Source organism: Lithobates pipiens, unplaced genomic scaffold, assembly GCF_037356315.1.
Source record: "Lithobates pipiens isolate NorthernLeopardFrog02 unplaced genomic scaffold, aLitPip1_a1.2 Scaffold_8, whole genome shotgun sequence".
NCBI classification, from domain to species: domain Eukaryota; kingdom Metazoa; phylum Chordata; class Amphibia; order Anura; family Ranidae; genus Lithobates; species Lithobates pipiens.
The window spans coordinates 285788586-285814397 of record NW_027507903.1 but is presented as its reverse complement, the minus strand read 5'-3'; the positions used below and the strand labels follow the sequence as shown (position 1 = coordinate 285814397).

Below are 25812 nucleotides of genomic sequence, written 5' to 3'. Positions count from 1 at the left end.
ATTTTTTGTGCTTTTTGCATTTTGCAGATTTGCACTATAGAACGTGTTCTATAGGAAACCATTTTAAATGGACTGTAGTGCAAGTCTGCAAAATGCAAAAAGCACTAAAAATGCATAGGTGTGAATCAGGCCTAAGGGAATACCCTCCTTATTACCAGAGACCACAGTGAGTAACTAAAGCAAGTACAGGAGCAGTATTCTCACCAGACCAGGATGGTGGAGAATGGAGAAACTTCAGTGGGAATCAAGCCAGGGACCCAGCCAGCGGAGGTGACACTTGAAGAGCAGCCTTGTGTGTCAAGCCAGGGACCGAGTAGGCCAGCGTTGGTGAAGCTTGAGAGGTATCTAGGGGCCAAGCTAGGGACCCAGCAGAGAGGTGGGGGTGACGCTTGACGAAGATACACCTGTGAAGATTGAAGGATCTCAAGGGATTCAGTGACAGGGAATCAGTGGGTCTAGTAAGAGACCGGGAGCTCAGTGTATTGAATAACTACAAGGAACGATTGTAGTAAGAGTGAAGGAACTGTTAAGACTTATGTTTGGAACTGTTAAAGACTGTTACCATAGGAGACAGCATTTTTACACGTGCAGATGTGGCATCTTGCTGGATGCCTTTCCCTGCATGGCTGTCCTTTTACTGAAGTCTCGGAGTCTGCCAATTAATCTTGCAACTACCTAAGGATGTCCTGGCCCTAACCCTCCCCCTCCCCCAAAAATACAAAAAGGACCGTTAAGAGAAATAAAACCTCTTTTGCATGCATGAAGTGTCTGGCGCCCAATAACTGCAACTATTCTGCACCCACCATGCCTTACAACCCACTACATACAGAAGGATGTCAGCTATCCTTAGCCCTGGAGGTTCTCATTAGACCAAAGGGGGCCTGGGACCTTGCTACACTAGTTATGGATAATGTCAGGAAGGGTTAGAACTCAGGGCTATGATATTTTCACTACTAATGCTAACAACAGGCAGAAAGTCATGTACTCAGCTGACCTTGAACTCTCCCTTACATTTTATTGCTAGCACTCTACCTGTGTTAAGGGGCTGGGTCACAGAGAGGAATCCCAGTTTGTATGGGAAAAAGACCTTTCCAAAGACTTTATCACTAACAAGACCTATTTAACCGTTAAAGAGTAATTCCGGCAAAAGTAAAAAAAATTCCCCTCTGGGTGATCTATGTACGTTACAAGGATTATAAAAAAAAAAAAAAAAACTTTGATGCAGAATGCTACCTTTTGTTATTATAAAAAATCATGTGTAATGTGTATTTTTCTCTGTGCCCATGTGGGAAAGTGAATCTAATGGGAGTGGTTTCATAATTATCAATCAGCTTCAGCAGCTGCAGGGCACTTAGGAAATCTGCTGGGCCTGCATCCCTTTAGACGTGCTCCTATTGGCAGTATCTTATCAAAAAAGACATTTTTGTTGCAGGGGATGCCTGAAATCTGACTTGTATCTTAGTGCGGACTTCTGGGAAAAGGTGATCCAATCACACAAGCAGGAAATTATGTTTCTTGGGAGCACTCTGTACACATTCTGTATACAGAACACATGCAAGTAGTCATATTGCATTGCATTTTTAGAAAATTACAGCACTGCAGATTGAAAAGGAAAGGTCATTTTTAAAAACATACAAATACAATTTGACTTGTGTCACAATTGTAAATGCTATATTATTTTTTCTTTATTTGCTATTTTTTTCCCCACGAAAGTGGTTACCCTTTTAGAAGCAGACAGGAGCTTAATGTTGAAACTATTGCTATCCTCATCCATGCGCTAGATATTGCTCATTTACTAACTATAGTAAAGCCAGACTAATAATTGTTCTATGTAGACCATTTTTTTTTTTTTATTGTCAAATTTGTTTATTGAATTTTAACAATTAGTATACATAACATAAGTACATATGGTGGCAGCAAAAGAAAAGATCACATATATGGTAGTAATATTGAGTTGTAGTTCCAACATAAACTAAAAGTAGTTTAATCACTTCCTTCCCCGTCCATAGTCAAATAACATCCGCAGACAGGATCTCCCATCCTGGGCAGGCATCATATGACGTCCTCGGCTTCCCAGCCGTCTAGGGGGTGTGGGCGCCCACCGCGTCACTCGGGAGCCAATGCGTGTGCCTGGCGGTCGTGATGTCCGCTGGGCACCCACGATTGCCGGTTATACAGAGCAGGGATGTGGATCACACACAGATCCACGTCCTGTCAGGGGAGAGGAGACCGATCGTGTGTTCCAAGTACAGAGGAACACCGATCGGTCTCCTCCCCTTGTGTGTTCCCTCCACTACAGTTAGAATCACTCCCTAGGTAACACATTTAACCCCGTGATCGCCCCCTAGTGTTAACCCATTCCCTGCCAGTGACATGTATACAGTAATCAGTGCATTTTTATAGCACTGATCACTGTATAAATGTGACTGGTCTCAAAATAGTGTCAAAAGTGTACGATATGTCACATTCAGGATAAAAAAAAAAAAAAAAAAAAAAAAAAAATCGCAGATCGCTGACATTACCAGTTAAAAAAAATAAAAAATAAAAGTGCCATAAATCTATCCCCTATTTTGTAGACACTATAACTTTTGTGCAAACCAATCAATATACACTTATTGTGTTTTTTTTTTTACCAAAAATATGTAGAAGAATACTTATCTGCCTAAACTGAGGAAAAAAATGTGTTTAAAAAAAAAAAATGGGATATTTATTATAGAAAAAAGTAAAAAATACTGTGTTTTTTTTTCAAACTTGTCACTCTTCTTTTGTTTATAGCGCAAGAAATAAAAACCACAGAAGTGATCAAATACCACCAAAAGAAAGCTCTATTTGTGGGGGGAAAAAATTGTTAATTTAGGTACAGTGTTGCATGACTGTGCAATTGTCATTCAAAGTGCGACAGCGCTAAAAACTGAAAATTGGCTTGGGCAGGAAGGGAAAATGCCCTGTATTGAAGTGGTTAACTAAAACACTTTTAGCATGGATCTAACTACTCAAAAGATTGTGTCATACATTGTATAAGAGAGGATAAAACCAACTTAGTCCAGGTTAATATAAAATGACCTCAGATAAAAAAAAAAAAAATTAATTATTAATTTTTAATTAAGTCTTAACTATTATCAAGAGTATAGTTTTCAAATAAAATGAAAAAAATTAAAATAAAATTATTATAGAATCTAAAATCTTATACTACATATTGAAACTATGTATAATTGATATACTGATACCCAAAGGAAATAAAAGTTCTGCTACCATAACTATATAAAGAGTAAATTGAAAGAGGGAAGAGAGAATAGGGGGAAAAAGTAGAAGAGAGAAAGAAGATAAAAGAAAAAGTAATCTTAGCTAGGAGAACAAATAGATAGGGAAGAAAGAAATGAGAGGTAGTAGTGGTCCCCGGGGTAGTACATGGTAATTAATACATACCATGAATGCAGAGAATGGGAGTATAAATCGAGATTACCAAGGTCTTAGTAGGGAAGCTTTAAAATTGGAAGGCAAAAAGTGAGTCACCCAGGGATTCCATATGTTCTCAAAGTTGGATATTTTATCTTGAGTTATAGCCTCTGTTTTGGCACGGATCATTGCTTGATTGACTCTATTTTTAGTTTCAGCAATTATTAAGGACGGGAATTTCCAAGCTTTAACAATTGTTTGTTTCGCGGCTGTAGTGATCTGTATTTAATAGGATTTTGAATTGGCGGTAGGAGAGAGTGGCCGGTTTTAAGGTAGACCATTTTTTTATTTGAACAGACTGAACATTGCTGGATTAAACCTAGCTCCATTTACAGGGCTTACTGGCATGATGACGCTCTTTCTTGCACAACAAAATTATTGATCAAACACCTTTTGCCCTGTCCGCCCACTATATGATCATTGCCACAGAGATTATAACTAGTGAAATGTGAATAGAAACACCTTTTTTTTTTTAAACACATAGAAAATATTTAATGCTAGAGTTGAATTTGCATATATTGTGCCTTTGCTGGTTTTTCCCTGTCCCGTTCATCAGCAGGCTAGTCAGTTGTTTTGTAAATCTTTTCGTTTTCATTGCATACCTTATTTTAGACCCAGTGAAATCATCACTGGGTTTCTGTGCTTCTCTATGAAATGCATGCAGACCATGGCAGGTGGGAGAGGGACCAGTAGGGTGTTGTACATAGCTTCTTGCAACATCACAACACCCTGCCTCAGTACTCATCTCAAGAGCGCTGGGGCAAGCAGTGGGATGGTTCTTGAGAAGAGTTATGAAGTGGGTTTTGAACAGTCCTGCATGCTGCGTCTTTGGTGCAGTTTTCAAGACTGCACTAATAATGCAAGTGCCCAATGAAATGAATAAAAAATGTGTGAAAAACACATCAAAAGCTGACCTGTGTTGCGTTTTTGGTGCATTTTTGAATGTCCAGGTTTCATAAGTGCATGCCGAGTAATAGGCACCCAGAAAACACACGGGAAATGCATCAAAAACACGGCAAAAACACATATGCATCTTTACCATATTTTTACAACAGAGCAACATGAAAACAGCCTGATCCTACGTTCACACCTATGTGTATTTAGTGCGTTTTGCAGTTTGCAGAAATGCACTATAGTCCATTTAACATGGTTACATCTATGCGTATTGCAGCCAGTGCATTTTTGGAAAGGGTGGGGGATGTTTTTTCCCCGCATTTTGCATATAATAGACTTTAACAGAGTTCACCAGAAACACAAGTGTTGCGTTTATGATGCAATTTTTGATGCGTTTTGTGTTTTTTTTTTTCTTTAAAAACACTCTATATAGCTGGTTGCTAAGGAGCGGGCCGGGAAGCTGGCCACCACATCCCTAACAACCGATGAGTCATCAGCTGTCAGTGGGTACTGATGGCTGAATGTAAAAAAAAAGAGTTTCCGGCAAAAAAAATTGTGAAAAAATATGCATGGGGCCCCCCTCAAATCTATACCAGGCCCTTATCTGAGCATGCAGCCCAGCAGGTCAGGAAATGGAGGGGACGAGTGAGCACCCCCTTCCTGAACCATGCCAGGCTGCATGCCATCAACATGGGGGGGGGGGGTGAGGAGGGAAAAGACTGGAGGAAGATGACATCGGTGGTGGGACCGGACAAAGAAGAGATTGTTGAACCAGAAACAAGACATGTTGGAGCTACGATGGGAGACATTCTTCATTTTTAATAAAGGACTCATCAAAAAAAGTTTCTTGCTTTTTGTAAAACTGCACTGCTTTTTTTTTATTTTTTTTTGGTGATTAGGTAGGGGAACAAAGTACCTCATACTTATTTACTTTAGGGGGTTCGGGATCTAGGGGCCCCTTTCTTAAAGGGGGCTTTCAGATTCCAATAAGCCTTCTGCCTGCAGACCCCCACCATCACCGGCCATGGTTGTGGGGAAGAGGCCCTTGTCTCCATCAACATGGACACAAGGTGCTTTGGGGTGGGAGGGAAAGAGCCCCCCTGCCCCAAAGCACCCCCCTATGTTGAGGGCATGTGGCCTGGCATGGTTCGGGGGGGGCGCTCGCCCATCCCCTCCCTTTCCTGACCTGCCGGGCTACATGTTCAGATAAGGGTCTGGTATGGATTTTAGGGGGGCCCCACACCAGTTTTTCACAACTTGTTTTTGCCAGCAATTCTATTTTTTACATTCAGCTGTCAGCAGGGAACCCCGCTGACAGCTGATGTCCTTAGCAACCAGCTATTTACAGTTTAATTAAAGAGAAAAAATAAAAAGCAAGCAAAGCACACAGATGTGAACCTAGACTAAGGGAGAAGTAAGAAAGACAGATATACCAAGGAAAATTAGGAGAGAGTAAGAAAGAAAAAAAGAAATAAAGAGAGATCTGGTCTCTAATGTCTGTCGTCTTTCATTAGGCTTCCCGTTTGATCTCCTTCCAATTAATTCTCTTTCATCTTTAGTTATCTTTTTTCAGTTGAAGCAGCAATTATGAAATCCTACAAGGCATAAACCATAACCCAAAATAAACCCAACATGTGTAGCAAGTAAAGGAAAAATATATTGGCTGTTTTTAATGAACTTGAAATAACTGCGTATATGACTTTTTTACATGCTCTCTTTCACACGGGTGGCCCGCCTGGCAGACTCCGCTTTGCTCAACAGGGGATCGATCTGCTAATCCCCACTGAGCAGGCTTATGACAGGTCTATCTCTGCTCACCGTGCTGAGACAGACCTGTCAGAGTCCCTCTCTACTCTATGGGGAGATTGAATGAACATGGACCGCCTGTCCATTTTCATCCAATCCTATCTGATCCGATCCTCCAGACGGATGGAAAATAGGGTCTCCATCCGTCTAGATTTTACAGACAGGATGGGATATCGGCCGATGTCAGCGGACATGTCACTGATATCATCTGCAGCTTAATAGAGGTGAATGGAGTGTCTGATCAGGTCTGTCTGAAAAACTGACTGGAGGACCTGATCAGAAAGCCCATGTGAAAGGGCCCTAACTCTCCCATAATGATGCTTTATTAAATCTAGATATTTATAGAGTAGTTTTTACATCCCTATCTGAACAGCTGGATGGATTGTTTGCTACCCCCTCAAAAAAATATACCACCAGCCACCACTGCATTATAGACTAATAGTAAGTGAAGATAGTGGTGTCAATTTCATGGACAAAAACATTTTTGTTATACCGTATATACTCGAGTATAGGCCGACCCGAGTATAAGCCGAGGCCCCCAATTTACCCCCAAAAAACTGGGAAACCTATTGACTCGTGTATAAGCCGAGGGTGAGATATGCCTGTCCATCCCTGTGTGTGTGTGTCCATCCATCCATCCCTGTGTGTGTGTGTGTGTGTCCATCCATCCCTGTGTGTGTGTGTGTCCATCCATCCATCCATCCCTGTGTGTGTGTCCATCCATCCATCCATCCCTGTGTGTGTGTGTGTCCATCCATCCATCCATCCCTGTGTGTGTGTCCATCCATCCATCCATCCCTGTGTGTGTGTGAAACACCGTAGTCATACAAGTACTACTCAATGACTTCATCACACTAACTTTACAATGATGTCATCTTGTATCTGGACCTTGTATGCTCCTGCATTTTTCAGCTTTTTTATGAATGTCAGAGTATCTTTTATTATTAGTTCCTCAACTAAACCATGGGATAGACACAAGTGAGGCACTTGCCCTTTAATCCTATAGAGTATTCAATTGAGAACATTTCTGATGGACTCTCCTAATGGCTGCTTTCTCTGCTGTTACTGTAAAATACCTTTCTTTTTTACCATTTAGATCTGAACCACTGAACTGATATTTGAGATATCCCAGCGGAGACAGATACACACATAGAGCTTTTTTCTTGATCTTGTCCAGCCTACCTGTGTCCCCAGCCTCCGTCCGGTCCCGAGCCTCCGTCTGGTCCCGTCCCGAGCCGAGCCTCCGTCCGGTCCCGTCCCGTCCCGAGACTCCGTCCGGTCCCGTCCCGAGACTCCGTCCGGTCCCGTCCCGTCCCGAGCCGAGCCGAGCCTCCGTCCGGTCCCGTCCCAGGATCACCGCTCTTCGTCGGCGCCCATTCCCCTGTTCAAATGCCGCGCCTCCCTGTCTGTGATAGGCGGAACACAATTTCCCAGCAGTCTGTGTTCCGCCTATCACGGCCATCCTTTCATCCTCGTCCGTAGTACGAGGATGAGACGATGTCCGTGATAGGCGGAACACAGGCTGCTGGGAAATTCAGTGTTCCGCCTATCACAGGCGAAGGCGGAGCCGGAGGCGCGGCTTTTGAATTATAGAATGGCCGCTGTCTGTCTGCTCGACACGCTGATCGAGCAGGCAGACAGCGATGACTCGAGTATAAGCCGAGGGGGGCACTTTCAGCCTCAAAAAAGAGGCTGAAAATCTCGGCTTATACTCGAGTATATACGGTAATTTTAATCAGCGTCATGTTTCCAGTACTGAAAACTAAATGAAAATTACCCCAAATCTTCGTCAATTGATGACGTGAACTTCCGGTTTCTTTGAGCCTGTACAGCCCATTAGTGTTTCCCCTCCTAACAAGCAAGGTAGCGACTGTAAAATGCCTAGTGGTGTGGTGTGCTTAGCACTGCGCAGCATTACAGGTCTCCTCAGACGACCGTCCAGAGCACTATGCATTACAGGCCTCCTCAGACCACTGTCCAAAGCACTGTGCAGCATTTACAGGCCTCCTTATCCACTGTCCAGAGCACTGTGCATCACAGGCCACCTCAGACCACCATCCAGAGCACTGTGTGCATTACAGGCCTCCTCAGACCATCCAGGGCACTATGCAACATTTACAGGCCTCTTCAGACCACCGTCCAGAGTACTGTGTCCTCCTTAGACCATCCAGAACACTGTGCTGCATTACAGGCAGGGCCACCATCAGGTGGGTACAGGCAGTAATCATGTAAGGGGCCCGAGTGTCCCTGTGGGGCCAGCCAGCCAGGGCCCACTCCCCCCTACAGCAGAACATGAAATTCATCTTGTACCAGCTTCGCTGCTAATCTGCGTGCCGCTGCAGAGAAGCATGAACAAGACAAGCCTCCGCCGCCTAATTTCCCTTTCACCTGCCCCTCCCAAGTCATCATCCCCCCCCCCCCCCCCACTGGCTGTGGCTATGCGGAGCATTTTTTAAGTATTCTGAACACAGTAATGAACTTTAACAAGCCCGCTACCCGAGCATCAGCCGACGGCATCTTTCAGACTGACAACATCCCCAGCAGCAGGTAAGCGTAGCCAGTGCTGTCTGCTGCTCAGTTTGGTTGCAATGTGATTGGCCGACACAGGGGCAGTGGTAGTGGCCAGCTTGTCGATGGTGCAAGTGGACACAGCAATAACAGGTGCATGCAGATAGATCCGAGAGTGCAGCATGGAGGGTAAGTCGCAAAAATGTAATGTGTGCTGTTGACTGTGCCCCCTGTGCTGACCGTAGATTTTATTTGGACTTTATTTATCTCCTTCTTGGATGGGACACCCTGAGGGCCGGTTCACACTGCAGGCGATGCGAGGCGACACCGACTTGCCTCGCCGCGACCTCAGCGGCAACTTGCAGATGACTTCTGTATAGAAGTCAATGCAAGTCGCCCCGAGGTCGCCCGAAAGTAGTACAGGAACCTTTTTTCTGAGTCGGAGCGACTCGAGTCGCTCCTCTCAGAACGGTTCCATTGTACAGAACGGGGGCGACTTGTCAGATCGAGGCGAGGCGAGTCGTGTCGCCTCGCATCGCCCGCAGTGTGAACCGGCCCTGAGGCTGACAAGCTGGTATAATTGAATTGTATTGTGAAAATTAAATGACTCTGGGTGCAGAGGAGAGTTACATTTTGGAGAGCCTCTTCACTATGTAACTTTCATCCTCACCCAGAGTCATCGTCATCCATTTTCACAATGCATCTCAATTATCTTCATCCCTACCCAGTGTAGCGGCCATAACCCTTTGCAGGGCGACCTTAACTTTTTGGGCTTACCGGTTACCTCCGCTTGGCTTGTTCTTCCACATCCAGGGGTTCCCAGGGTTGATACCCAACAACCTTGAACACTGACGCCAATAAAGTCCTTTTGAAAGGTTTTATTTTGCAGGGGTAACATCCAACAACACAGTCTCGTATGGGAACAGAGGGCAAGGGTGAAGAACTCAGGCACCTTGAACTGCAGACATAACAAAGTCTCTAGCACCACCCAGAGAGTAGCCACTCACAGCTGGGCGTTTCAAGGCTGAACAAATCTCTAGCCAGAGATTATGGCAGTCAGCACTTTGATTCAGAACTTGTAAAATCTCTGACCTTGAACAAGTTGTAACCGAAAGTAAACAGGAACCTTTTCCTCAGTACCTGGAATGTTCTCTGTCTCCTTGATAGTACTGGAAAAAGCGTGGATTCGTCAATGTCCTTCCCAACTCAGTAACCAGGCACGTCTCAGGATGCCAGCTTGTTGGCCCTCCTCCGAAGAGTCCTCCCCCGGTCACTTTCACGAGCTGTGGTGCCCCTCCAAGTCGAGAGCTACCCCGGTCCAGAATCAGGAACAGACCGATAGGGCCTCATGAACGAACCACACGTAACATGTAACCTCAACATCTTAAGTACCCCTCCCCAGACTCCTCAGCGGGGCCTGGCACACCCACTGATTGGCTCAGAGGAAGTTGATACCCAAAACGTCCAACCAGGCCTGGTTCTGGCCTGTCATGTGCACCTCACTGTACACATTACCAAGCAGAACTCTAACACAGCCCAGCCAAACTGATGTCAAAGTTAACCTACATAATTAAACCTCAGAAACCCATTACCAATCTGAGGCAAAAAACTAAATTTACAATCGAATGACATCCGCTACACATCCCCCCAGTTATTTAGACCCTGGCAACAACCAGGGCAAATATAATACATATCCCACATTTTTTATCAAAAAAACGAATTTCTTCCTCAGTTTAGGCCGATATGTAATCTTCTACACATTTTTGGTAAAAAAAAAAAAAAAAAAAAATAAAAAAAAAAAAAAAAAATCGCAATAAGCGCATATTGGATTGGTTTGCGCAAAAGTTATAGCATCTACAAAATAGGGGATAGATTTATGGCATTTTTATTATTATTATTTTTTTTTACTAGTAATGGCTGCGATCTGCGATTTTTATCGGGACTGCAATATTGCGGACATATCGGACACTTTTTGGGACCATTGACATTTATACAGTGATCAGTGCTATAAAAATGCACTGATTACTGTATAAATGTCACTGGCAGGGAAGGGGTTAACACTAGGGGGCCGAAAAATAAAATTATTTAGTTACTCCCGAAATTCGTTTTTATTTATTTTGTTTAGTTAAAAATGCATTAGTCCGAAAATCCGAAATAATTAAGGTCGAATCTGTCATTGAAGGCTTATGGTGTCTGTCGAATGTTCTAAGAAGATTTGACGGAACAGCTAAACTGTACGACGGTCACAAACGTACATTTCCAGTCGAATGTTTCGCCTACAAGCTATAGTAGAATTCTAATGTTGTATGACACTAGTAATAATTATTGTAATGTTCGGGTGATTAAGCACAATTGGTAGATGCACGTTTTAGTCTACATCAGGCAGGCGTTTTATGGTTAAGGGCCTGGTAGCCCACGTTTATTATAAGAAAACAAAATATCAGTTCGTCCAGTAATCCCACGCAGGGGTTTAAATTCATTCAGCACACAAATGAACATACCAAGCCACCTGGCTCTCAATTGTCAACAGTTCCTCTGCTTGCTCCCAACAGATTTATCAACTCTTTCCAGCCCCCTGGACTCACCGGCTTCCTTAGTCTTCCTGACTCTCAAGGTTGTCAGCCTTTCCCAGTCCCTTACACGGACTACAGTCTCCCACAGGGCAAACCACTCTTCAACCAGCAGCAAGCTGCTCACACTCCTCCACACCCATCTACAACTTCCTGTCTTGCTTTTTAAAGACACTGCCTTAACAGGTGGGTTAATCAATTGTATTCCCTTAAAGAGAGCACAACCCAAACAGAGGGGAAATATAGCGTCCTTCCAGGACCCAGCCACGGCGTCCATTACATATCCCCCCCCTGTGTTTCGATCCGGAGGGAGGAACACCAGCACCCATCATGATGGTTGGGACACCTCTGTGCTGGATGTCAGCCACGTAGGCCCAACCTTTTTTCCGGGTGCGCTTCCAGGAACATTCCCCCCTGGATCTTAACAGGTTCCTATATTGTCCTATACTCAGCTTTCCTCTTCTTTTGGGGTCCCTGGGCTTATTCACTTTTCTTGGGGGAACTCTGCCTTCCTTGAGCCCTCCTTTCAACTTACAAATACCCATTTTACCCTTCACCATCTGTATTTCAGGTTCAAAACAGTTTCTCTTGTTACCCATGGCAACCAAATCATTGTTTGCAGAACGAACTCTTAACAGATCACAGCTTTCCGTATCATCAGTGCTTTCCAAATCAGTGTTTGTTAGAAGAAGACCCGAGGAGGGGCTACATCCGACGGAACCATAGCACAGCTCCACCTCACCCGTTGTCCAACACTCCATGGGTACCTGTTCTAACAAACTACCCTGACCCAAGCATAAACCATTTTTTCCAGGTGTACACATTACATTGTTACGGCAACCAACATTAACACTTTCTCCCATAGTGTCTCCGGGCACCTTAACTTGTACCCCTGGGCCAGTGACAGAAAGCATCTCTGCTACTGCTGAGTCCATTCTGGGCCGTTCCTTCTCATGAGGCCTAGCGGGTAAGGCAGTGTCTGCGCCCTCTACTGACCACTGCTCTGCCGCACCTCGGACCACACCAGCAGAGATTTTTCTAGTCACCGCCCCAGGCGGAGAGACCTCTGATATCTCAAGCAGTTCTCTCGCGTGCCTTCCATACCAATCAATAACTAGAAGTACGCTCACAGAGAATCTGGAGATCCTGTGCCAAATGGGTAACCATTGGTCCCACCAATTACACTGTTGGTCATGGTTTCCCAGCACTGCCTGTACCACCTGGCTCCACCCATTGGTGCTACGCAGCACCACCTGGTCCAACTGCGGTGGAGATACCCAAGTATACAGCAAGTTCATTTTTACCAACTCTAGCATTTCCAGTAAGGCCGCGTACACACGCGCGGACTGTTCGCCCAACCTTGTCCGCTGAACAGTGTTTGGGCGGACAGTCCGCTCGTGTGTGGGGCTTCAGCGGACAGTTTCAGCGGACAGTTGGCCGAACAAGGTCTTACGGAAATTCCGAAAAACTGTCCGCTGAAACAAGGTTTCAGCGGACTGTTCGCTCGTGTGTAGGCTTGTTCGGCCAACTAAGTCTCGCGCATGCTCAGAAAGGATTTCCACGTCGGAAGGTTGCATTGCAGTGTATAGGACGTCGTATTTTTCGTCCCGTCGTACGTGCCGTTCACGTCATCGCGCACGGTTTCAGCAAACTGTTCGTCCGTCGTGTGTGGCCATGTCCGTCCATGCTAAGTTTGAGCGGACTGTTTGCCGAAACTGTTGGACGGACAAAGTTGGGCGAACAGTCCGCGCGTGTGTACGCGGCCTAAGGTTTCGGTCATCTCTAAACATCCCATGTCTAAACACCAGAACTTTCTAGGGTCTTTTACCCTGTCCAAGACATGGAGGGGCTCAGCGACTGCAGGTTGAGAGGGTGAGACATTTGAAGAGACCTCATCCTCCTTGGAGGTACTCATCATCACAGACTGTTTCTCCCCTGGAGAGCTGTCAGACACATGTCTCACACTTATCCCTTCTGCACCAGTGTTGGTGAGCCTCTGCAGGTCATTACAAGTCACACTATCACTTTGATACTCAATATCATTTAGCTGTGGAGCTGTGGACAACACATCTGCGATGCCAGTGCCCTGAACTGTTTCTTCAGAGGGGAGGGCAGCAACCTTTGCAGGGACCAGGACGCCCTCAACCACCAGCGGCTCTGCGATCCCCCTGTCTGGCATAGCAGTTGTGTCCACACCCTTGTTATTTAAGCTAGCCTTACCCAGCATGGCTAGCAATTGTTTGGCCCAGCTGTCCCAGTCCATTGTGGTTCCACCATGGGCGTTCCACAGCGTTGCATCACCTGCTGTAGAAAGCCGCACAGAAACCTGGGATTCATTAGCTTTAACTGCACATTCCTCACTTCTATATACATCATTTTGTGACACCACACTTTTATCAACGTTGCATTGGGGTGATGCTTCACCTAAAGCTTGGTGCAGCACACCATTTTGAACACCTTTTTCTGGTGGCACTACAGACACATTCAGCTTTGTACCCTCAACTTTTGCAGGCTGAATTAACCCCTTGCCCACTGGGCTACACATAGGGTTGTGGGGCTGCGCCCACACTCTCTCACTGTGCGGCTCAGTCGTAACATTACAGGAAACACATTTTTCAGCATTATAATCACCAATCACATCACATTGGCCAACACTATTGTCAGCATGACCATCAATATTCTCATTATGTGTTGACATAGCTCCTGCTTTTGTGGGTTGTCTATGAGCCACCATAACCTCTGAGCAACTCTTCACAGCACCCGCTCTCGGTAAAGGGGCACTTTTGCCTATTTGGGCAGCTCCATAGCTGACCTGGGAAACTCTCTGCTCCAACACTGCAAGCTCCTTGGAAGTTTCCCTGGGCAACCCTGCAGCAGCTGTCACTAGGGAACATGGTACCAGCACTGTTTTGGTCACCCCTAGCTCAATTTTCCCAGCCATCTGCTGGATCATAGCAGGCATATGCAGAGTCCCCATGTCCTTTTCAGTCTTTAGCCCTGCGTCTAGTTGGGCTTTACGCTGCGCCTCCCCACTGCTCTGGGTAGCACAATGCAGAAAGTCTATGTCCATTTGTACTGCGGATCTCCCCACTGGACATACTCCCACTTCACTGGGTTCAGCATCACAAACTGAAACAGTCTTACCAGTTCCTGCAGCTGGTGTCATAGCCTTCACTTGAGTGCGTTGTCTCACTGGTGTGGTGTCTCCACAGGCTGACTCCCCCATGTGGCCATGGAGCAACACTGCAGCCTTTTTGGACCCACTGACGCCCCCTGTAGGTAACACAAGATCCTGGTTGCTAGGGGTAACTGCAGACTTGCACTCTACATCTGGTCGGCTATACCTCATGCAGGATTCAGGCTGATGTGCTCTTCTTTCTGGTCTGACGACTTTCCCTAAGCGGTCATGACAGAAAACCTTACGTTTCTCTGGATTTTCAAAACCTAGGTCTTCAGGTGACACTTCTCCCATCCCGGAGCATTGCTGGCGGCCCATGATGCGATGGAACTCTCCTCTATGAAGAATTTCCTCTTTAAACTTGCGGTAGTCATCTTGGTCCCCATCCATCAAATGGTAAACCGACCGGAACTCCATCCGCAATAAGGTTTGTAGCAGTTTTGGCCACCGGTCCCTAGGCCATTTTCTCTTTACAGCAACTTTTTCAAATCTTACAAGGAAGTCTCCCACCTCCTCTGTAGGCAGCATGGGTTGCACATAGTCAGAGGCCAAGATGTCAGCCCCTTGCAGTGCACCCCACTCTTTGCGATTCCGCTGGAACCATTCATTCGCTGTCTCACATTTCACTGGCCCCTTTTGGCTGGCCCTACAAGGTGGAGACATCTTCCCAGGCCATGCTGAGCTCACATCCTCTTTAACTTGATAAAACATGAACTTCTTGCTTTTTGACTGCCTCATCCTTGCAATCACATGCACACAGCAGCTTGTAACAGTTCTCAGCAAAGAAGGAGAAAAAAAAAAATCTGATGTTTGATTCTTCCTTCACAGGTACACAACCCGCATTCAACACAGTCCATCAAATAAACGTATACGCAATGCTGTTCGCCTGGCTGCCACACACAGCTAGCAGCAGTTCCTGATGCGACTCACTGTGGAGCAAGGACCCGGATTCCACCGTCTACATGCCCGCATTCGAGCACCACTTGTAATGTTCGGGTGATTAAGCACAATTGGTAGATGCACGTTTTAGTCTACATCAGGCAGGCGTTTTATGGTTAAGGGCCTGGTAGCCCACGTTTATTATAAGAAAACAAAATATCAGTTCGTCCAGTAATCCCACGCAGGGGTTTAAATTCATTCAGCACACAAATGAACATACCAAGCCACCTGGCTCTCAATTGTCAACAGTTCCTCTGCTTGCTCCCAACAGATTTATCAACTCTTTCCAGCCCCCTGGACTCACCGGCTTCCTTAGTCTTCCTGACTCTCAAGGTTGTCAGCCTTTCCCAGTCCCTTACACGGACTACAGTCTCCCACAGGGCAAACCACTCTTCAACCAGCAGCAAGCTGCTCACACTCCTCCACACCCATCTACAACTTCCTGTCTTGCTTTTTAAAGACACTGCCTTAACAGGTGGGTTAATCAATTGTATTCCCTTAAAGAGAGCACAACCCAAACAGAGGGGAAATATAGCGTCCTTCCAGGACCCAGCCACGGCGTCCATTACATTATATTTAATAAATATTATTACTAGTCACCCAACATTAGAATTCTTCTATAGCCTATGGGTGGAGCATTTGACCATAAGTGTCCGCTCGTGGCGACTGCTTCGTCAAATCTTCATGTCAAATCTTTTCTCTCTATGTCGCATAATCTTGGACTAATAGAATTAGGTTAGGCACATTCAACCTTTTTTCCTATTGTCTCTATAATCTTGAATCTTTTCTCTCTATGTCAAATCTTTTCTCTCTATGTAGAATAATCTTGAACTAATAGAGCTAAAGTTAGGCACATTCGACCACAGGTTTGATAGACACAGATCGCTATTGTCAACATCATGTCTAATCTCCTATCTATATCGAACTGTTGCAACAAAAACGAAAAAGCATTTGTTTATGTCGGCTCTTTTGGTTTTCGGATTCTGCACGTTCATTATCGTTTGTTAAAACGATAACGAAAATACCTGAAATTCAACGAAAATGCATTCGGGCGAAAACTAATGCACATGTCTACTGACTAGGAGGAGACAGAGATTGGTGTTCATACATAGTATGAACACACAATCTGTCTCCTCTCCCCTGAGAGAACTAGGATCTGATCTGTATGTTTGCACACAGATCCTGGTTCTCGATCTGTCACGAGTGATCTCTGGAGCCTGGCGGTCAGTGGGGGCTGATGAAGGCTTCAGAATTTCCCTGGTGTTCAGCTGCGTATTTCTTCTTGTTTTTTGTTATTATTGAGGCTTGCACTGACTGATCCTTTTTATATATATGGTGTCTTCACTATAGTTTCTGCGCATTGAGCCCTGGTTCACATTGCAGCGATCTGGCATGCGATTTGACATGTCAAATCGCATGCAAAATCAGTGGGTATTGCCAGCAATTGCACCGTCCGAATCGGTGTGACACCGCATTTGCGGCGCCCCACCGATTCCCAAAAGTAGTTTCTCTACTGCTTTTGGCGACTTTGAGATGCGATTTCAATAGACATCTGGGCAGAAACCCACACAGATGTCTCTGAACTCGCCCCCGAAGTCGGGACTGACATGCGGGAATGAAATCGTGTGAGTTCAGCTGAACTCGCACAATTTAATTCCCGCTGTCAGTGTGAACCTAGGCTAAAAGACCAGCGATGTTAAAAATGTTTTCATTGTATGACTAACGTTTGGATGTCACATACAAAAATAAATATGTCATAGTAAAGGTCATACATGTTATCAGCTTGCTGTAGAGTTTATGATAATAAATACTGTTTTTCTTGGTAATGATTCTATTCACTGGAATAGAAATGTTTCAGCTGGCTAGTAAATAAAAGCAGGATATACTGTACAGGCTAATTGGGGTTACATAAACAATGTGTGACATCCATTATATGAATGTAATCAGTATCAAGTCATCCTAAAGAGTAGACATCACTTCACCAATTTGTACTAAGGACACACAACTATTATTCTGTATATACAGTACATTATAGCTTTTTGAGTACGAGTTCAAAGATTATGTTTTTCCTGCTTGTATTTACTTATTTTATAACTGCATATTGTTGTATAGTTCTATACATTTTGCTACATATTGTGAGGGGTTAGCTCGGCAGCGGGTGTGTGTGACCCCCTGGATGGGTTCACAACACAAAATCAGGCACAGCAGACAGTGTTGTAGGTGCAAAAAAACAAAAGATGCGGTTTATTTATGCTACATGCAGTGAAACATATAACAGCCAAACAAAAATAAAACATGAAAATAAATCCTGGTCAGTTTGACCTCTAATTACACACTTAGATTCCCTGTCTAACAACTGAGTGCAGCCTTGTGCAGCACCAGTCCCTGTCTCTGTTGTAGAGGTTTGCCACACAGGCGTTAACTCACCGCACAGAACAAGTGTCACACTCCCCAGTCTATACAACACAAAACTGGTTCCAGGATGGAGCATCTCCCTAAGCATGCTGGGGTTTTTTGTAGAGGTCTTAATGAGCCCACTTACTTCAGCTGGGCTCATTAACTCTTCCCCTCTAATTGTAAAGGTCTGCATAAAGCCTGAATCTAGGGCACACATATTTCCCATCCTGGATACAACCAGGTGACTTTACCTGCGTGCTGCCACATACCCCCCTCCCTTTTGTTTCAACCTTGGAGTTGTAACACAAGCAGTCAGACACGCATGTATCCGAGACAAAGCATCCACATTCCCCATTTTAACACCAGGGCGATGCTTAACTGTAAAGTTAAATTCTTGTAGGGCCAGGAACCACCTATTTACCCTTCTATTGGTCTCCTTGTTCTGAGCCATCCACTTTAAATGAGCGTGATCAGTCACCAGGTCAAAGTGCCTACCTAGCAGATAGTACCGAAGGGAATCTAGAGCCCACTTCACTGCTAAACATTCCTTCTCAATCGTGGCGTAATTTACCTCATGGGACTTCAACTTCCTGCTGAGGTAAATGACTGGGTACTCTTCCCCGTCCCAGACCTGGGATAACACTGCTCCTAACCCAACGTCTGATGCATCAGGTTGTACAACAAAGTCCTTAGAGAAGTCTGGTGAGTACAACACTGGCTGGCTACATAAGGCTGTTTTTAAGGACTGAAATGCTTCTTCAGCCTCTGGGGACCATTTAACCATGACAGACTCTTTCCCTTTTGTTAGGTTGGTGAGGGGCACAGCCTGAGAAGCAAAATGGGGAATGAATCGTCGATAATAGCCAGCGATTCCCAGAAAGGCTCGTACCTATTTCTTGCTGTTGGGACGTGGCCAACTCTGTATGTCTACGACTTTATTGACTTGGGGTTTTATCACCCCCCTCCCAATAGTGTACCCAAGATATTTGGCCTCCTCCTGTCCAATGGTACACTTCTTTGGATTGGCCGTAAACCCAGCTTCCCGGATAGAGTCTAGGACTGCTTGTACTTTCGGCAAATGTGAGACCCAGTCTGTGCTATGGATAATCACATCATCCAGGTAAGCTGCAGCATATTTCTGATGGGGCCTCAGAATCTTATCCATTTTCCGCTGGAATGTTGCCGGTGCATTCTGTAACCCAAACGGCATTCTCTTATATTGGAATGCCCCATCTGGGGTTACAAACGCAGTTTTCTCCTTGGCCGACTCGGCCAGGGGAATTTGCCAATACCCTTTGGTGAGATCAAGAGTTGTCATATATCGGGCTGTTCCCAGCCGGTCAATCAACTCATCTATACGCGGCATGGGGTAGGTGTCAAATTTTGTAACTTTATTTAATTGTCGAAAATCGTTACAAAACCGCCAGCTCCCATCAGGTTTGGGCACTAGTACGATAGGACTGGACCAGTCACTCTGGGACTCCTCTATCACACCCAATTCCAACATCCTTTCAACCTCCCCACGTATTGCCTCCCGTCGGGCCTCTGGTATTCTATAAGGTTTTAGTTTTACCCTTTCTCCTGGCGGGGTGATAATGTCATGCTCTACGCCAGATGTTTGTCCCAGGAGCTCAGAGAAAATCTTTTTGTTACGAAGTACAAACTCTTTAACCTCCTGTTGTTGGGGTTTCGATAAGGTGTCTGCTATTCCAACCTCAGGAACTAAGCAATCAGGCTGTACTTGTGACAAAGTCTCTGCTACTAGGGATTCCCTATCCCTCCAGGCTTTCAGAAGATTGACGTGATAGATCTGCTCCGGCTTTCGCCTTCCTGGCTGTCTAACCCTGTAGTTCACCTCACTCATTTTTTCAATTACTTCATATGGACCTTGCCATTTGGCCAGAAATTTGCTTTCAACCGTAGGGACTAGCACCAAGACCCTATCCCCCGGGGAAAAAGTACGGGTCTTGGCCCCACGGTTGTACACTCTCTGCTGTGCTAACTGCGCTTGGGTTAAATGTTCCTTTACAATTGGCATTACCTGTGCAATTCTATCTTGCATCAGGGCGACGTGAGGAGAACTCTCATTTTCCCAAGTTTGCTTGGCGATATCCAGCAGCCCTCTTGGGTGACTCCCATAGAGCAACTCGAAGGGTGAGAAACCCGTAGAGGATTGGGGTACCTCCCTAATGGCAAACATTAGATAGGGTATTAGACAGTCCCAATTCTTTCCATCTCTATCCACCACCTTCTTTAACATTTGTTTTAGGGTTTTGTTGAATCTTTCAACCAACCCATCTGTTTGGGGGTGATACACAGATGTACGCAATTGCGTCACTTTGTACAACTTACATAATTCTTTCATAACCCGGGACATAAAGGGTGTACCTTGGTCCGTAAGCAATTCCTTACAAATACCCACACGGCTAAAAACAAGAGATAGCTCTTTGGCTATGGTTTTGGCCGAGGTATTTCGGAGAGGAATTGCTTCCGGATAACGGGTGGCATAGTCCAATATAACCAAAATGTACTGATGCCCCCTGGCGGACTTCATTATCGGACCTACCAAATCCATTGCGATCCTTTCAAAGGGGACCTCAATGATAGGAAGAGGTACCAGCGGGTTACGGAAATGTGGCATAGGTGCCGACTTCTGACACACAGGGCAGGAGGAACAATAATTTTCTATTTCCTTCATGACCCCAGGCCAATAGAATCTCTGCAATACCCTCTCTCTGGTTTTCTCTGTCCCCAGATGACCTCCCAGAATGTGCCCATGAGCCAATTCTAACACCAACTTCCTGTAAGGTTTGGGCACTACAAGTTGCTCAATGGTTTCTTCTGCCCTTTGAGCCACTCGATACAGCAGGTCCCTTTCCATAGTGAAGTAAGGATAAGGGCAAGTCTTATCTGGGTTCACTAACTCGCCATCTATTTTCACCACATTTTCCCGTGCCTTTATTAGGGTGGGGTCTTTTAACTGTTCTGTGGCAAAATTTTCCCTGTGAACCTCAAGATCCGAAAACTCCACAGACGACATGTTTTCATCTGAGGATGTTGGCTCCTCCCCAGTTTCTCGAGTTTCCCCCCGCCAATACCGACAAGGGAAATTCAGGAGAGTCCTCACCACTCCCAGAGGAATTCTGGTCATCTTCCTGGTTTATAGGGGCACCAGTGGGTGGCTCAGGACAATCCCAGAGTTCCCAGAATTTTGGAAAATCCCTTCCCACAATAGCATCATGTGGTAAGTGAGACACTAACCCCACCTGATGAGAGAGGTTACCTTTGGGGGGTCTCAAAAAACACTGAAGTTACAGGATACTCTCGGGTGTCCCCATGCACACAAAAACCAGCCACCCTGTTCTTTCCAGAGACCTCTGTAGTAACTAATTCAGCTTTTATCAATGTTACCAGGCTACCTGAATCCAGCAACACATCAACATTTCTACCATTAATACACATTTTACATAAATGTTTCTCAGGTCCCCGAATGGCAGTGCATGCAACTGTCGCAAACAGCGACTGACGTCTCTCCCTTATAAAGTCACATTGCATAGGCTCATCCACAACGGGGCAATTGGCTGCAATATGTCCCTCTTGCCGGCAGCGGTAGCAAATAATCTTTTTCGCTGTCTCTTGCAGCATGGGCTTCCTGGGCTGCTCCCGCCAGACCTTAGGTAGAACTCCCACCCTCTCACTCTCTCCACCCTCAAGCCTTGGAGTCATCTTACCCACCACTGGGAATGATCTGGTCTTAGGGTGGATCTGGATCTGGTCTTAGTGTGGTCCTGCTGGGCTTTGGGCAAATCGTAGCTAACCCATGGGTTTTGTGCGGGTTAGCTGTGCTTTACCATAGATTTTACGATGTCCCGCTGTTTTGGTGTGGTCTCCGAAAGCGCACCAAAGATGCAGCATGCAGAAGTTTTGATGTATTTTCTGAAACTGCACCAAAACTGCAAAACCTTGTAGAAGTCTATGAAAAAGCACAGCTAACTAAAAGGCTGCAGATTAGCTGCACTTCAGCAAAAGTGCATCGGGGCAGTGTGAAGCCACCCTAAAGTCCTGCTGATATTGTGGGTTAACCTGCTGTGGTGGGTCTGCCATTTGACCTGTAAAGGTTCCTGCAATTGGGGTATTTAAGCATAAGAGGTTGAAACCCTGGGGCTTGGTCATAGCAAATTTTAACTGCATTCAGGAGACTATACTGCCAAGGTGCCATACTGATTACTATGCTAGGCCTAGGCTTATTGGGCGGACATAACCGTTACATGAATAACAAGTAGGGGCTGGAAGAATGGCATTGTGGGGGGGCAGTCTTTTAGGTTCTTCTGCCGGCTGTCTTTGGGGCCCTTTAAGATGCATTGGTGCACTTATTGATAGTCTTAGCATAAAGTTAGGTGCAGTAACAATACAATTTATATGCAGTATAGATGTGGTATATGTAAGGTATAGGTGCGGTTTAAATAATATCCTGCTTTTAGTGGCTCAGTCCCTGCAAGCAGTGTGAACAATGGGCAGTTACCAGTCCCTGTGGTGTAGCTGTGAACTCTCGCTGTGAAAGGTGGCCCCCTCTGTCTCTCCACAGAATGGCTTTGGTGATCAGTGGTGGGAAGAAGAGGGTGACAGGACACCCCGGTCTCCATTTGGGAACAGTGCAGATGTGATGCTGTGGTCTGCGTGGCTTTGCGCCAGGTGTCTTCACTCTTGGGCTCAGTCCCAACTGGTGTGGCATGTCAGCAGTCTGCAGGTAGATGTACTCTCATCAGTTTCCTTGGCACCAAGAGGAAGCAATTTCCTATGCAATCTGGTAAAAGTCCTCTCACCCCTCCTCCTTCCCCTTGGTGTCCTCTGGGAACTGTAGTGTAAAAGATCAATTTTCTATGGCTGATATTTCAAACTACAACTCCCATGATTCTCAGCATCCTGCAGGACTCCATAGACCTTCTGGTTATAGCTCTCCCACTGCTGGCTGAATGTGGTGGTGCAGCATAACATCCAGCATTACAGTAGAGCAGTGATTCTCAACCAGGGTTCCGTAGAACACTAGTGTTCCTCCAAAGGTTGCTAGGGGATCCTTCAGCATTGGGCAATTTCTGCCTCTCTGATGAGTTTCCACTGACACCATTGATCTTTTTAGCTATCTGTAAGGAGGTAATTTTTTCCAATGACCACAAGTGTAAGGACCATTCTTCCCACTGACCATCACACTATTGTATCATAAATTGTAGGTTTCTCATTTTTAGTAGGGGTTCCCCGAGACCAGAGAACCATTTCAAGGGTTCCACTGTGTTGGAAAGGTTGAGAAAGGCTGCAGTAGAGAGTGAAATAACAAAGGGCTATGTCTCCTTCTCCATGTTGTTGTAGCCCAGCATCTAGCTACAGTAGTAAGTAGTAGTAGGTAGTAGTAAGGCTGTTTAAAATAAATTTGGATCTTACCTATCTCTGCTTGACATTTTCTGTTTAGTTAATCAGATTTGAAGCTCAGCCAATATTTGTGTGCAAGGGTCATGCAGATATGCTCCAACACGCCACGCTCTGACCAGTAGTCTCCATATGCTGCTGCAAATCAGACTTTTCAGTACAATCATTTTTGTGATATATGGTAAAGCTCACTCTATACACCTGCTTATTACATTGCGTTATTAGACTTTGTCATAAATGAATGTGTCATTGAATATATGGGAAATAAACCAGACTGCCATAAAGATTGGCAATCATTAGAGAAACTGAGGGCTTCTGTGATCTCATGTGGATTCTTTTATACGTCTCAGTCTTTAAGTTGCATTCCAGGTAAGGTCCAATGTAATTATGCGTACCATAACTTGCCCAGACCCCTGGAATCTGGAAATCACTTTGATAGGCCCCACTAGCTGGGTTCCATGCTGAATGTGTAAAGTATATAGAAACAAAAACATGAAAATATTCTTGAAAAAAACATGTATCACTTCATATATTGCAATAGGTCAAGACTACACATTAAAATCATCTGAGGAGAATAAATCAAAGCTTTCAGTACCTGGATGGAATCTGAAATTGACCTTTCGGGATATTGTCATCATCCAGTAGATACAGGGATCTCGCTCATAGACAGCTCCCATTTCACTGGTAAGTCTAAAGTTACACAAGCTGATAAGATTAACCACTTTCAGACCGGACCATTTTGCTGGTCAATGACCAGAGGTCTTTTTACAATTTGGCACTGCGCTGCTTTAACTGGTAATTGCGCGGTCATGCAATGTTGTACCCAAACAAAATTTGCGTCCTTTTCTTCCCACAAATAGAGCTTTCTTTTGATGGTATTTGATTGCCTCTACGATTTTTATTTTTTGTGATATAAACGTAAAAAGACCGCAAATTTTGAAAAAAAATGATATTTTCTACTTTTTGTTATTAGAAAAATCCAATAAACTCAATTTTAATCATACATTTAGGCCAAAATGTATTCAGCCACATGTCTTTGGTAAAAAAAAAAGTCAATAACTGTATATTTATTGGTTTGCGCAAAAGTTGTCACATCTACAAACTAAGGTACGTTTTCTGGAATTTATGCAGCTTTTAGTTTACGACTGCCTATCTCATTTCTTGAGGTGCTAAAATGGCAGGGCAGTACAAAACCCCCCCAAATGACCCCATTTTGGAAAGTAGACCCCCTAAGGAAATTGATAAGTGGAATGTTGAGTCCATTGAATATTTTATTTTTTTGCCTCAAGCGATTGAATAATGACAAAAAATTTTTTTTTTTTACACAAAGTTGTCACTAAATGATATATTGCTCACACATGCTATGGGCATATGTGAAATGACACCCCAAAATAAATTCTGCTGCTTCTCCTGAGTACGGGGATACCACATATGTGGTACTTTTTGGGAGCCTAGCCGCGTACGGGGCCCGGAAAACCAAGCACCGCCTTCAGGCTTTCTAAGGGCGTAAATTTTTGATTTCACTTCTCACTACCTATTACAGTTTTGAAGGCCATAAAATGCCAAGATGGCACAAAACCCCCACAAATGACCCCATTTTAGAAAGTAGACACCCCAAGCTATTTGCTGAGAGGCATGTTGAGTCTATGGAATATTTTATATTTTGCCACAAGTTGCGGGAAAATTACAAACTTTCTTTTTTTTTTTTTACACAAAGTTGTCACTAAATGATATATTGCTCACACATGCTATGGGCATATGTGAAATGACACCCCAAAATAAATTCTGCTGCTTCTCCTGAGTACGGGGATACCACATATGTGGGACTTTTTGGGAGCCTAGCCGCGTACGGGGCCCCGAAAACCAAGCACCGCCTTCAGGCTTTCTAAGGGCGTTACAGTTTTGAAGGCCATAAAATGCCAAGATGGCACAAACCCCCCCCAAATGACCCCATTTTGGAAAGTAGACACCCCTAAATTTAGGGGTACACTAGTGAGACTAGGTAATAAATGGCGGGTGCCCTGAAACTATAAAAAAATAACTAACCAACCAGCGTCACCTGTAACAGTTATATGGTGATCACTGGTGAAAGGGTTAACTAGGGGGCAATCAGGGGGCTTTATGCGGTAGTATATGGGGGTCCCTGGCGCTATAAAAAGCTGCGGCGAACCTAAATACCTACCTGCCTAACTAGCGTCACCTGTGACACTAATACAGCGATCAGAAAAACGATCGCTTATTAGGCTGGGTTCACACTGGAGCGATGCGGGAACGCCACGAATCCGCGGCGGGTTCCCGCATCGCATGCCTCCCGGCGGCAGTTCACACTGCCCTATGCAAACTGCTGGGAGTGTCAGTGAAATGTTAATGACACCCCCAGATCAGTTCGCATATCGCAGTGCGATCTGCAAACTCGGATCGCATGGTGTGAACACCCATGTGATCCGATTCTGCTGCGGACCAAAAAAAGGGTCCCGTGCGAGTTTGCGGCGGGTGCGGCGCGAATTCAGCCATACTATCTGTATGGCTGAACTCGAATCGCACAGAGATCGGATGTGATTTGCACTGCAGTGCGGTGCGAATCACATCCGTTCTCATAAACCGCTGCAATGTGAACCCAGCCTTAGTGACACTGGCGACGGG

General features: G+C 45.1%; 1 protein-coding gene across 2 annotated transcripts in view; it reads left to right on the top strand.

The window, feature by feature from the left end:
* Window positions 1–25812, top strand: part of NR1H4 (nuclear receptor subfamily 1 group H member 4) — a 105983-nt gene that overhangs the window by 6463 nt on the left and 73708 nt on the right. The window contains exon 2 of one of the 2 annotated variants that reach the window (XM_077472287.1): window positions 23711–23853. In XM_077472287.1, coding sequence (XP_077328413.1) covers window positions 23769–23853 — 85 coding nt within the window. In that variant the 5' untranslated portion in view covers window positions 23711–23768. Of the gene's footprint in view, window positions 1–23710; window positions 23854–25812 lie in introns of those variants that run through there. The other variant, XM_077472288.1, reaches the window with a different exon arrangement.